Below are 12,820 nucleotides of genomic sequence, written 5' to 3' on the forward strand. Positions count from 1 at the left end.
CAAACAAGGTTATTTACAGTTCTCATGAGACTTGACCTATGTAAAAATCGATGTTTGATATTTTTAAGTTTCGAGTGTAACACCATGTTCCAACATTTTCATGTTGGAACATGGTGTTAGTAATAACCAGTCCATGTCCCGAGCAGAAATCCAACAGGTATTTGCCATTATTATTAGCTTTGCTCTTTTCTCCAAATTTTCCCAAAATATCTTTGTATGTCTGAGAATCATTTCCTACTCTGTTATTTAGATCCTCAACAAGGACCAACTTTTACTTTTTCATTGTGTCAGTTGCTTTCTCTAAAGCCTCAAAAAATTCCTCCATTTCTACCTTAGTAGAATGTTCTGTGGGACCATAGGCACAAATAAGTTTCATTGTCCAGTTCCCCATTCTGATATTTGCCCACATCACTCTACTTGAGACTGCCTGCAATTCAAGAAGATTAGCCTCGTATTTTGTGTTGAACACTATGGCTACTCCTTTTCTTTGATCGTCATTTCCTGAATGTAACATTTTGTATTTATTGTTCAGAAAGATCTCACCAGTTTTTGTCTTTTTTGTTTCCGTCACTCCTATTATGTCGATCTGGTACATATCGAATTCCTCAGCTAGCTCCATTTCTCTGCAATTCAGGTTTCTTATGTTGATAGTACCAATCTTGAACTCTGGTGATGTTGAGTTGGGATGTTTCAGGATTTGTTCCAATAGCCGACACTTCCTGGTTCTCTGGCAAAAACAATGGTGTGGGGGAACCTTGTTTAACCAGGAGTTTCTCCAGCTGGTATGAAGTTCTGTCATGCTGTACCATCACTTTACATTTTGGTTTAAGCCAATAAGAATACAATTTGGTCGGCTAAATCCCAAATTGCCAGCCCATCCTGATTCGTTTTACTTCCAATACAACAAAACAAGCACATTTTCAAAACTAGCTATTAAACCAAACAACAAAACAATATACATCCATCACCTATACATACTTCTAGAAAATAAGTAGCTAAGTAAAATCAAAATTATGTTCAAGTTTTCAACCAATAAAAGTGACTAGTAGCTCAATAATGCCATTTAGGGAACTGTACCTTTCATTTTTCATTCACCTTTCTTTGGGAGAGTGCTCTTCACATTTTCTCTGAAGAAAACTTTCACTATTTATTCCATCTAATAAGTTTTGAAATCATTTTAAATCAGTTATTTCAATTAGTTTTAAGCTTCATGTTTTTAGCATTAAAATTATTCCATTTTTAACTTTTAAGCACACTTTACTAATTATTTTATGTTGGTTGTTCAAGTTTCTTTGTAGAGGTTTAATTATATGCTCATTATTCTCATATTTGGCTATTTCTGTATTATCCAATCATTTAGCTTCATTTAGCTAATCTTTTTTATCTTCAGTGTAGTCCCTTGCTAGGTTTCTATTGCTGATTAGAATATAATGTAATTATATATGGGGTGCTTAAGGGTCAAAGCTGCATAACTGAGAAGAGACCTCCACATAGCCTTTAAAGGAATGCGGAGAACAGACCAAGGCTTCTGACCTAATTTCCAATCCTCACCTTCTCGTGGTGCACCCTGTTGGGTATCTACCTGGATACTGAACGAATGAGGATGGTCTGGCAATTTGAGATTTAGCTGACCAAATTGTATTCTTATTGGCTTAAACCAATATAGAAAATGAAGGTACAACATGACAAAATTTTATGCCGGCTGGGGCATCACCCGGTTAAACAAGGCCCAGCGTTGTTTTCGACAGGGAACCAGGGCGAACAGCGAAAAGTCACCTACTGGAACAAATCTGAAAGCACACCAGAACTCAACATCACCAGAGTTAAAGATCGGTACTATCAACATAAGAAGCCTGAATGGCAAAGAAATGGAGCTAGCTGAGGAATTATATAAGTACCAGATTGACATAATATGGGTGACTGAAACAAAAGACAAAAACTGGTGAGATCTTTCTGAGCAATAAATACAAAATGTTATATTCAGGAAATGGCAATCAAGGAAAAGAAGAAGTAGCCATAGTATTCAACACTAAATAAGGGGCTAATCTTCTTGAATGGCAGGCAGTCTCAAGTAGAGTAATGTGGACAAATATGAGAATGGAGAATTCGACAATGAGACTTATTTGTGCCTATGGTCCCACAGAAGGTTCTACTAAGGTAGAAGCGGAGAAATTTTTTGATGCTTTAGAAAAACCAACTGACACATTGAAAAAGGAAAAGTTGGTCCTTGCTGGGGATCTAAAGAGCACAGTAGAAAATGATTGACAGACATACAAAAATATTTTGGGAAAATTTGGAGACAAGAGCAAAGCTAATAATAATAATGGCAAATATCTGTTGGATTTCTGCTCAGGACATGGACTAGTTATTACTAATACCATTTTCCAACATAAAAATGTGCACAAATTCACATGGAGAGAAGAAGCAAGGAATAAGAAAAGTCTCATTGACTATGTTATTGTTGATACTGATGTTTTCTCCCTGGTACAGGACACCAGAGTGTACAGAGGATTTGAAATTGGAAGCGATCACTATTTAGTTTTGAGCAGGATAAAATTGAATTTCGTATTGCGAATAAAAGTTCAGCAGCTCTCAGATGATTATTGAAGAAAAAATGAAAGAGTTTGAGAACAGGAACCAAACCTTGGAGATTCAGTGGCAAGTCTTGAAGAAAACCCTGATTGATTCAGCTAGAGAAGCATGTGTTGAGGTTGTCTGCAAGGATAGAAAAATCAGAACTCCATGGTGGACACAGAAAGTTAAAGAGGCAGTGAAGGAAAAGAAGAAAATATATCAAAAGTTCCTGGCAAATAAGTCAGCTTGTGCTCTTAGAGAATACAGAGACAAATGTAAGAAAGCTAAACACTGTGTAAAACTAGCTCAACAAAAGTCATGGGAGGACTTTGGCAAGAACATAGAAAATAAATACCAAGAAGGTTGTAAGATATTCTGGAGGTTGTTGAAGAAGCTTGAATGGAGGAAAGAGTGCTGTAAAAGTAGTTAGAGACGATAAAGGTTACATGAAAACAGGAGAAAAAGATATCCTTGAAGTATCGGGTAATTACTTCGAAAAATTGCGGAAATGTGGAAAGGCAGCAGGAGTAGATGATATTAAACCAGAAATGCTGAAATATGGTCGTATAAAAGTCTTACAGTGGCTGCACTGCATAGTTCAGAAAGCCTGGATAGAGGGACGAATTCCCGATGATTGGAGTAGAACTCTAATAGTAACCATATATAAAAAGGGAAATAAAACTGAATGTGAGAATTACAGAGGTATTTCCCTATTGAGTGTTCCTGGCAAGATCTATGCAAGCATACTTGAGAAATGGTTGAGAAGAATTGTGGAAGAAAAGCTTGGTGAAGAACAAGCTTGATTCAGGCCAAATAGAGGCAGTCAGGATCAGATCTTCACTTTACGACAAATAGTTGAGAAAGCATGGGAATATAACAAAGATCTATATTTCAGTTTTGTCAATCTGGAAAAGGCATATGACAAGGTACCAAAGAGAGAGAAGCTATTCAATATGCTACAGTTATAAGGTGTCAATGGGGCAATATATCAAGCAATACTTAGTCTGTATTTGAGTTTCAAGTCGGCAGTTAGAGGAAGTACAGGAAGATGGTTTAATGTTAAATCTGGTGTGAGACAAGGATGTACATTATCCCCTCTGTTATTCATTATCTATATGGATCATATTATAAAGGAAAGTGGTATTAAACATGATATCAGAATTGGAGATGTTAATGTCATCTCTTTGCTTTATGTGGACGATGTTATACTTCTAAATAAATCCACTACAAGTTTGCAAGAGTCCCTGACTAAATTGAATAACTGTTGTAATAGATATGGTATGAAGGTTAGCATTAAAAAGACAAAGACAATGAAATAGGTAGAACTGTTGAAAATGTCAACTGTGTTGTGAACAGGAAACCTGTGGAACAAGTAAAACATTTCAGCTACTTAGGCATGATTTTTACTGAAGATGGTAAATTAAATATGGAAATAGACAACATAATCAACAAAGCTGGTATGGTAGGAAGTCAACTGAATAAATTCATATGGAATAAGAGAGAAATTAGTCGGAACACTAAATTAGCTGTATACAAGACAGTGTTCAAACCAGTTTTAACTTATGGATCTGAGAGCTGGGTCAGAAGTAAATCACTTGACCAAAGATATGAGTCCTGAGAAAGATTAGAGGCGTGAACAGATGGCATCAATGGCAATATCATATTAAAAACGAGGATATTAGGAAAGAACTTGACATTGTCGGCATCCAGGAATGCATTAGCAGAGCTAATCTCAGGTGGTATGGTCACTTAAATAGAATGGGCGAGGAAAGATTAGCAAAACAAGTGTTCTCTGCCAGGTTGGCAGGAAAATGACCCAGAGGAAGACCACGATATAGGTGGATTGATACAGTACAATGTGCCTTAGACGATAGAAATATAAGATCTGATAATGATAATATTGGAGTCATGACAAGTAACAGACTGATTTGGAGGAAAATTGTAGATAGGTAGTTAGTAATGATGTAAATTTTTCATGTAGTACTATCATATCCTGTACACCCCTTGAGGGTACATGTCAGGAATTTGATGATGTAATTAGATTTTTTTTTTAAATAATTTTTTAAATTTAAAGGTAAATTTTTTAATTTTTTTAAATTACTTCTGATTTATATTAGCACAATTGTTCCATGGTTTCCATGTCTTAATTATACCATTACAAATTCCAGACAACAAGGTTGAATAAGTAGGCTCCTGTATACAATAATCATGCTATTAAACTCAGTAGTAATATAATTAGTAGTTTCATGAAATTTAAGTTTAGAATAATGACATAGCTAGAATGTATGTACACATTTTTTTTTTTTTTTAAATCTGAATAATGAATTATCATGACAACTACTAAAATTGGGATTTTAAGGAGCCAAAACTGTATTCTTATAGAAGAATTCTGATTTTTCTTAATAAACATTTACTTGAAATACATGTAAGTACTAGCAAAATAATTACAATAGCAATACAATTATTTATTAATGTCCTTTGCTATGATCAACACTTGTATACAATAGAAACCACTTACATTCAAGATCAATCTGCGATTCTTGCAGGAAACTAAAATGTCCTCCTTTAATTGGAAGTACTTCATGCAGAGGGCAATTTTGGTTGATTAAACTAGATGGCGAGGAATCAGAAACATCATCTGAAGGATATGTATTATCTTCATATGGAATATCAGCAGAAGGATCAACTATCTCCACATTCTTTTCTTGTTCTTCCTCCTCATTTTGTTGCTGTATTTGGGTTTAATATTTTAATAACATAACTAAATTTCAGGATATTTCTCAAGTTCAAGCAAAAACATTCTGAATGTGATTAGTATTCATAATGTAGCAATGCATAAAAGTTATAAATAGTATGGGTATTCATCAAAAAATACCAATTCATTTTTTAATTAAAGAACTGTCTTAAGCATGGAGTTTTGTGGGCTCTGGTTAAGTTTACCAGATTTCCTGCTAGCAGTTTCTAAATCATAGCAATGAAAATGACACAGCAGAGATAAAGTTAGTATACACAAAAAGTGCAGTGACTAAGTTTCTAGATGCGAAAAAAAAAAAAAAAAAAGACTGCAGTTGATGTTCATTAGCAAATTATTTTTGTTTTTAAATAAGCAGGAGACAATACTGTTTCACGCTGAACTTACTATCAGTGATGCAATTTCTAGACTGCTTTTGGGAGCACAAATGTTGTAGGTTCTGAATTGGCATCAGAATAACCTTAAGCATTATGATGAAATCCAAAAACGGAAGGCAAGGATAACAATCCTGCTACATATAATGAGTTAATCCTTAATATGCATCAGCTTTTCGCCCAACGTGACAACGTATAGTCTCACAAAAGTGCATGAGCGATTCCAGAGCTTCACTACACTAATTTCACTGAGCTATCCATTACATAGCCCAAACTTAATCTATGTATGGCTTCTAACTTTCCAAAAACACTGAACATTTGCGAGGACACTACATCAAATTAAGTCAAGTCAGAGAAACGATGAGTTTCAGTCAAAATGAAATTTAGTCTTATCTTGTTTATAAATTTAATCATAATGAATCCACAAAATCACTCAAACAGAAGTGGTTTTGTGAGTCAGATTATCTGACAATTTGATTCAAAATGGCTAGCAAACTATCATTACTGCTGGCTAGCTATGTATAGTATAAGTTTTGATATTTCTTGCTTTTAAGTTTTTGCTCTCTCTTTTTGGCTTACTGTATCATACTATTGCTATTTTTCATTTCCAAATTTGTGTACTGATTCTATACATTTGGCATTTTCAATCTAATACTATATTAGCTTCATTGCCAAGTTCTCTGCTAAATATCAGGTAACCAAAAAAGTTTGTACGGTTTTTCAGAATAGCTTGTAGAAGTTTGTAAATTCCACTTTCATAAAATGTTTTGTTTTTAGAAGTAATAAACCTGGTAACCTCCACTTCAATCTCTGTTTTATTATGGAACTGTCTATTTCACAGATCTAGCACCAAAAAAAAAGGTGAATAATTGCTTGGAGAATATGGAAGATGAGTGAGTATCTCCCATCCCAAAGCTTCTCACAGGTAAGATTTGCAGTATGAGGGTCTGCACTATCCTGTAAGAATACCACTTTCTTCTGCTTATGTAGTCCTGGCTGTTTCTGAAGTAATGCATCCGGCACATGCTCGAGTTGCTTCAAGTAGATCTCGGCAATAACTGATTGGTCTGCAGCAAGAAACTCATATAGGACAATACAGGCTCCAATCGCCACACACAAAGCATAGTCTTCTGGGGATGAAGCGGTGCCTTTGAAGAGTGCAGTACTGGATTGTTTGGTGACAACCAATGATACAGCATCTTTTAAATGCCAAGCATATCTTATGGAAAGCTTCTGAAGCATCTGAACAGAGTTTAAATTTGTAAAACACACAAGCCAAAATGACACCGGATTCAACTGACATTTTAAAAGAGTTCAGTCACAGAAAAAAGTAAATACCAAGTTAGAGCATACCAATTGACTGATGCATATCTGTGCCTTATAATGCACATAAACGTGCTCTGCAAACCACTACAAAATAAAACAAGTCATCACAGCGAACTCTACCGAAAACTGTACAAACCTTTTTGGTTAACTGATAAAATAAATCTTTTAAGTAAACAAACTTTCAAAAGAAAGTGCGACGAATATTATTATTCGTCGCAATTCTTCGCAACAATATTATGAGAGACCTACAGAGAGTCAGGGACTCATCGAAGGAGACCACATACTACACGCACCAGCTATCATACTTATTCTTGAACTCATTCACACTGCTTGCACAGACACACACACACAACATCCAATGGCAATCCATTCCAATCATGCACTACCTATGAGAGGAAAATTTAGCCCTCATCTCCTTACCTGCATTCATTCTCAGCTTCCAAGGATGCCCACTTCCTTTCCCCACCCTCTGTAAATTGAAAAATTCCATCAACTGAAATCCTGTATGACCCTTTCAGAAGTTTGTAAGTCTCAATCGTATCACCCCTTTTTTCTCCGGTCTACAGTCTACAAATTCTCAATCTGTCTTCATAATCAGTATTCCACAATCCTCATATCATTTTTAACATTCTCCTTTGTACTCTCTCCAATATATTAGAATCTCACAAACCAGGAGACCAGACCTGTGCAATAGTCCAAGTGAAATCTTATCAAGGCCTTGTAAAGAGGCAAAATGACATCCTTATCTTTAGAGTTGTATTTGCAATCTTTGCTACATGACTGACATTGAACTGACATCCATTTTCCCATGCCCACAATTCTAGCCTATTCAAATCATTCTGCAAGTATTGCTTATCAGCAGCATTCCTGATTACTCTACCTATCTTTGCATCGTCAGCAAATAGCTGTATGTCACCTTTCAAATCCTTCCCAATATCATTAATGTACAGATTGAATAACAGTGGAACAAGGACTGATCCTTGTGCTATGCTACACCACTAGTTAACTTAAATCTTGCAGACTCACATCCCCTGTATATACAACTTTTTGATACTTGTCAGTCAGCCATCCTCTTAAGCACTTTATAATCCAAACCCATATTTTCCAATTAATGCAACAGTCTTCCAATGCTGTATTCTGTCAAAAGTCTTAGCCAAATCTAAAAATATCATGGTGTATCCATTCTCCTTGTCTAGTTCATTGGTAACATTATTATAGAATGTAAGCAAGTTGCTTAAACATTACCTTCCCTTAGTAAACCCATGCTGTTCATTGCAAAGTAGAGATTCTCTGTCAACATCAACTGAAATCCTGTATGATCCTTTCAGAAGTTTGTAAGTCTCAATCGTATCACCCCTCTTTGAGAGCCCTAACCAATTTTTCTAAAATCTTCACCACCACTCCTAAGATACTGATTGATCGATAGTTGGATATATCAGTCATGGAACCACTCTTGTAAAATGGAATTGAAGTACAATCTTTCCATTCCTGCAGACTCTTTCCTCTTCTGAGACTCAAATTACATAGCTTGGTCAAAAGAATAGCTAGTTCAGCTAAACACTCTTTTAGCACCCGTGCTGATATCCCATTGGATCCTATTGTTGAATTCTTATTTAGTTTGTGCAATGCTCTAATACCTCCTCTTCATACACCTGAGTTTCTTCATTTAGTAAAAAGGTAGCAGTGAACTCAATGTTACATACATTAGGTTGATAGCTTTTAGCAAATGGGCACTCATTAGTTGAACAACCTCTGCTGCATCTGTTGTTGTCACGCTATCTGCATTCTGAAGAGTTATTCTTTCACATTCATTCTTTTACTTGTAGCACATCAATAGCTTGTGGGTTGTCTTTAGCTTGCAGAGCCAGTTTCTTTTCATACTCAGACTTAGCTTTCCCTACAAGTGTTGCAACTATTCTAGTGTGCTGCTTATAATTTTCATAACAGACATCATCCTTAAGCACACGGTATTCCTTCCACATCATCTTTTTTTTCCTCTTTTTAATGAAGCTCTTGCTTAATAAGATTACACATCTACTGACTCCTACCCTATTTGATCATCTTTCCATTAAAGAATATTCAAGTAAAGAATATTCGTATATAGATGGCGTTGATGGAGATGATTCGTAGTAGAGGTTCGGTGTAGTGGTTGAGACAGTCGTAGGTGTCCTCCCGCGATGAATCTTCAGACTCCTTGGAGGTGTCAGGAATAATAATAATAATAATAAAGTATGTTTTCCAATTAAATTTGTTATTAAACATGATGGAGGGCAAAGTTTGACTGTCACCTAATTGTGGTGCCCTCTGGATGATCTAACGACAGCAGCATTTCTTCTTTTTCCCACCATGGAGACAAATTTCAGTGATTATATTTATGCTACCGCTTACGGGGCAGCCGACGCGACTCTTGATTTGGAAATGATGTCAGAGTTTGAGAAATGATCAAATCATTCCACCCATTACCAGAAATATTAATATCATCCAATGTAATTTAAATGGTATCGTTACCCCAGCAAGCAAAGAAAAACTAAATGAACTATTACTACTAGCTGACAAACATGATGCTAATATTATCTGCATTCAGGAAACCAAACTTAGACAAACCAACAGACTAAACATTAAAAACTATGAAATCATAAGACAAGATAGGCCTACGGACCAAAATGGAGGAGGGCTGCTGACACTAATTTGAAACTTGTCATATAAAGTTGTTGAGTTAGACATAGTATCAGAAGGAACTGAAACACAAGGAATCCAAATACTGAAACCAAGTAAAAAGCCATTAAACATATTCAATTGTTATCATCCTCCTGACAAACATGGACCAAATCTTTCCAATCTATCCCATCTCATTGAAGAAAACTCCATTATCCTAGGAGACATGAATAGCAAAACACCTGTTATGGGGTTCTGAAGAAATAAACCCAAGAGGAGAAAACCTGAGTAATTTCTTAGATGAAACAGGACTAATAACTCTCAACAGTGGAGAACCTAATTATCTGTCTCATTCTTATGGTATAAAAGATGCCCTAGATATCACTGCAGTGTCTCCTGATCTTCACGACAAAGCTATTTGGTCTGTTTTGGAACCAGTAGGAAGCGATCATACTCCAATATTAATCAATCTGAAACCCAAAAATGACTAGACCCCACCCAAAAAAGAAAATATCATTGGAACTTCCAGAAGGAAAATTGAGAGAAATACAAGGATGAAGTAAGTAAAATGCTGAAAGATCACACATACCATGATGACTTAGACAAAGACTATATAACTTGGAAGAATACTATCCTAAATGCAGCAAAGAAAACTATCCCAAAGGGCTACAGGAGAAAAGTTATTTCAAACTACACAAAGGTTCACCAGGAACTTGCCAGTAAAATAACTAAACGAAATTAATTATTTAACATCTTAAAAATTGGAAGCTCTCCAGAAACATCAAGTACAACAAGATAAATGCTGAAATTAAACAAAAATATAATATATTACAAAGAACTAATGGCAAGAAATTTGCCACAACTTAAATCCAAACACTTCAGATACCAAACTTTGGAAACTGACTGCTAACTTACAAAGAGACCTACCAAAGGCAAGTGAGACTAACACGCTAAAAGATCCAGATGGAAATATCAAAATTGGAGAGAGGGAGATTGCAAATACCTTGGCCTTTCATTTTCAAAATATATGCAAACTAGAGATGAATACTAGGAAAGACCATCAAATATCAAAACAGGCTCAACAGCAGAAAAATGCTGCAAACTCCCCAAAATATCAAAACTAACTATTTTGGGATCCATTTACAATCTCTGAATTGGGAGATGCCTTGGAGAGACTAGATATAAATAAATCATGTGGACCAGATAACATACAAGGAATTATGATCAAACATCTTCCTTCCCTAGCCCTAGATTGGCTACTTCGCCTATATAACAATAGCCTAAAACAAGGAAAAGTTCCGAAAGATTGGAAGACAGCCACAATCATACCAATCTTAAAGTCTAACAAACCGCAAGACCAACCAGGAAGTTATGACTTCAATTCCAGGCAAATTAATGGAAAAAATGGTACTCCAACGTTTGAATTACTATCTAATCAAAAATAGTATACTACCACATTTTCAGGCTGCTTTAGAAGAAATCACTCAACAACTGATCAACTTTTCTACTTAACCCAGACAATTCAAGATAACTTCCAGACCAAACCTACCAAATCCACCATTGCAGCTTTTATAGATTTTAGCAATGTCTTTGACAAGGTGTGGAGGCAGAAACTCTTTTCCAAACTTTGTCATATTGGAATAGAAGGGAAAGTTCTTAACTGGATCTAAGATTTTCTAAGAAATAGAACAATTTGAGTTAGAATAAATAATACCTTTTCCAAGAAAGTGAAAATAAACCAGGGACTCCCTCAAGGTAGCATTTTGAACCCACTCCTTTCTTCCATCTACTTAAATGACTTAGATAAAAATATAAAGAAACAAAGATAGCTATGTTTGCTGATGATTTGGTCCTATTTTCAGCTCACAACAACCTAGAAACAGCAGAAGGTCAAACAAAGTCATTGAAAGTTTAGCTACATACTGTGAAAACCAAAAAATCAAAATTAACCCTACTAAATCAGAAATCTGTGTTTTTACTATTAATAACCACCTCAGAAAGTGGAGACCAAAGATTAAGCTAAACAGTCAACTAATTACATTTAATGAAAACCCCAAATACCTTGGAGTTACTCTGGATCCATCGCTAAGCTTCAATAAACATATCAACAATGTTGCAGTCAGAGCAAAAAGAAGACTAAATATCATGAAAAGTATCTCAGGTAAAGAGGGGGAGCTGATGCTAAAACCTTAAAAGTCACATATACCTCTATTATCCATCCCATAATGGAATATGCTTTGCCTATATGCAAACATCACAAACCAGTTTAGACAAGATTATAAAAATTGAGAAAAATGCAGCTAAAATCATATGTGGACTAAGGAATACAACTCCTGGAAAAATAGCAGAATTCGAATCCAACCTTGTTCCTTTAAAAATTAGGCGGCAAGAAAATCTGACCAAATTTGGAGAAAAAAAGAACCAACCTTGCACATCATAGAACAAGTGAACTTTTTAAAAACTGGAAACCAACAAACAGAATAAAGAAAAAAATCAACAGTGCATGAAATCATAAAAAATAAAATCCCTTGGATTGTCCAAATAAAATAGTCGACTACCCAGCATTTCCTCCAAATCAAGACAGGAAAAATATAGTTATCAACTCTGAAATAGGGAAACATGAGAAAAAAAGCCTAGAAAACCCTAAAATCTTGAGATCATTAGCCCTTTCAAAAATAATAGAATATGGACCTGACTCAATAAAGATCTACACAGATGGCTCCAAAAATCCAAATGGCAATTCTAGGACTGGCATACTCATCTATGGCTCTCATAATATAGAACTAGAAACAACTAACAGTATTCGATGCAACTCATACCATGCAGAATTAATAGCCATTAACATAGCCCTGCAATATTTGGACAAACAAAACCCGAGGAGTTTATATTTTTCACAGATTCCTTAGCAGCCCTTCAAGCTATTAAGAACTGCTACACTAGCCATCAAGAAATACTTAGAGACATAGCAAAAAACATAAACTACATAAGGATTCCAAAATAATCTTCCAATGGATCCCATCCCATGTGGGATTAAAGGAAAACGAAACTGCAGATGAAGTAACAAAAATGGCCGCAACATCAAGTGATACTACAGATTTCGATCTTTTTAAAACCACCCAAAAAGAAATCATAAAAAGAA

The 12,820-nt window shown here is 35.4% G+C and overlaps 1 protein-coding gene across 1 annotated transcript in view; it reads right to left on the reverse strand.

Annotated features, from left to right (window-relative positions):
- LOC150092854 (caprin-1-like) overlaps positions 1–12,820 on the reverse strand; it is a 156,075-nt gene that overhangs the window by 69,816 nt on the left and 73,439 nt on the right. The window contains exon 7 of the mRNA XM_090414723.1: positions 5,093–5,303. Within this exon, the coding sequence (XP_090270849.1) occupies positions 5,093–5,303 (211 nt within the window). The remainder of the gene's footprint in view (positions 1–5,092; positions 5,304–12,820) is intronic.

The sequence above is a fragment of the Typopeltis vanoorti genome, chromosome 25 (genome assembly GCF_054136105.1).
Source record: "Typopeltis vanoorti isolate ZY-2024b chromosome 25, IOZ_Tvanoo_1.0, whole genome shotgun sequence".
NCBI classification, from domain to species: Eukaryota; Metazoa; Arthropoda; class Arachnida; order Uropygi; family Thelyphonidae; genus Typopeltis; species Typopeltis vanoorti.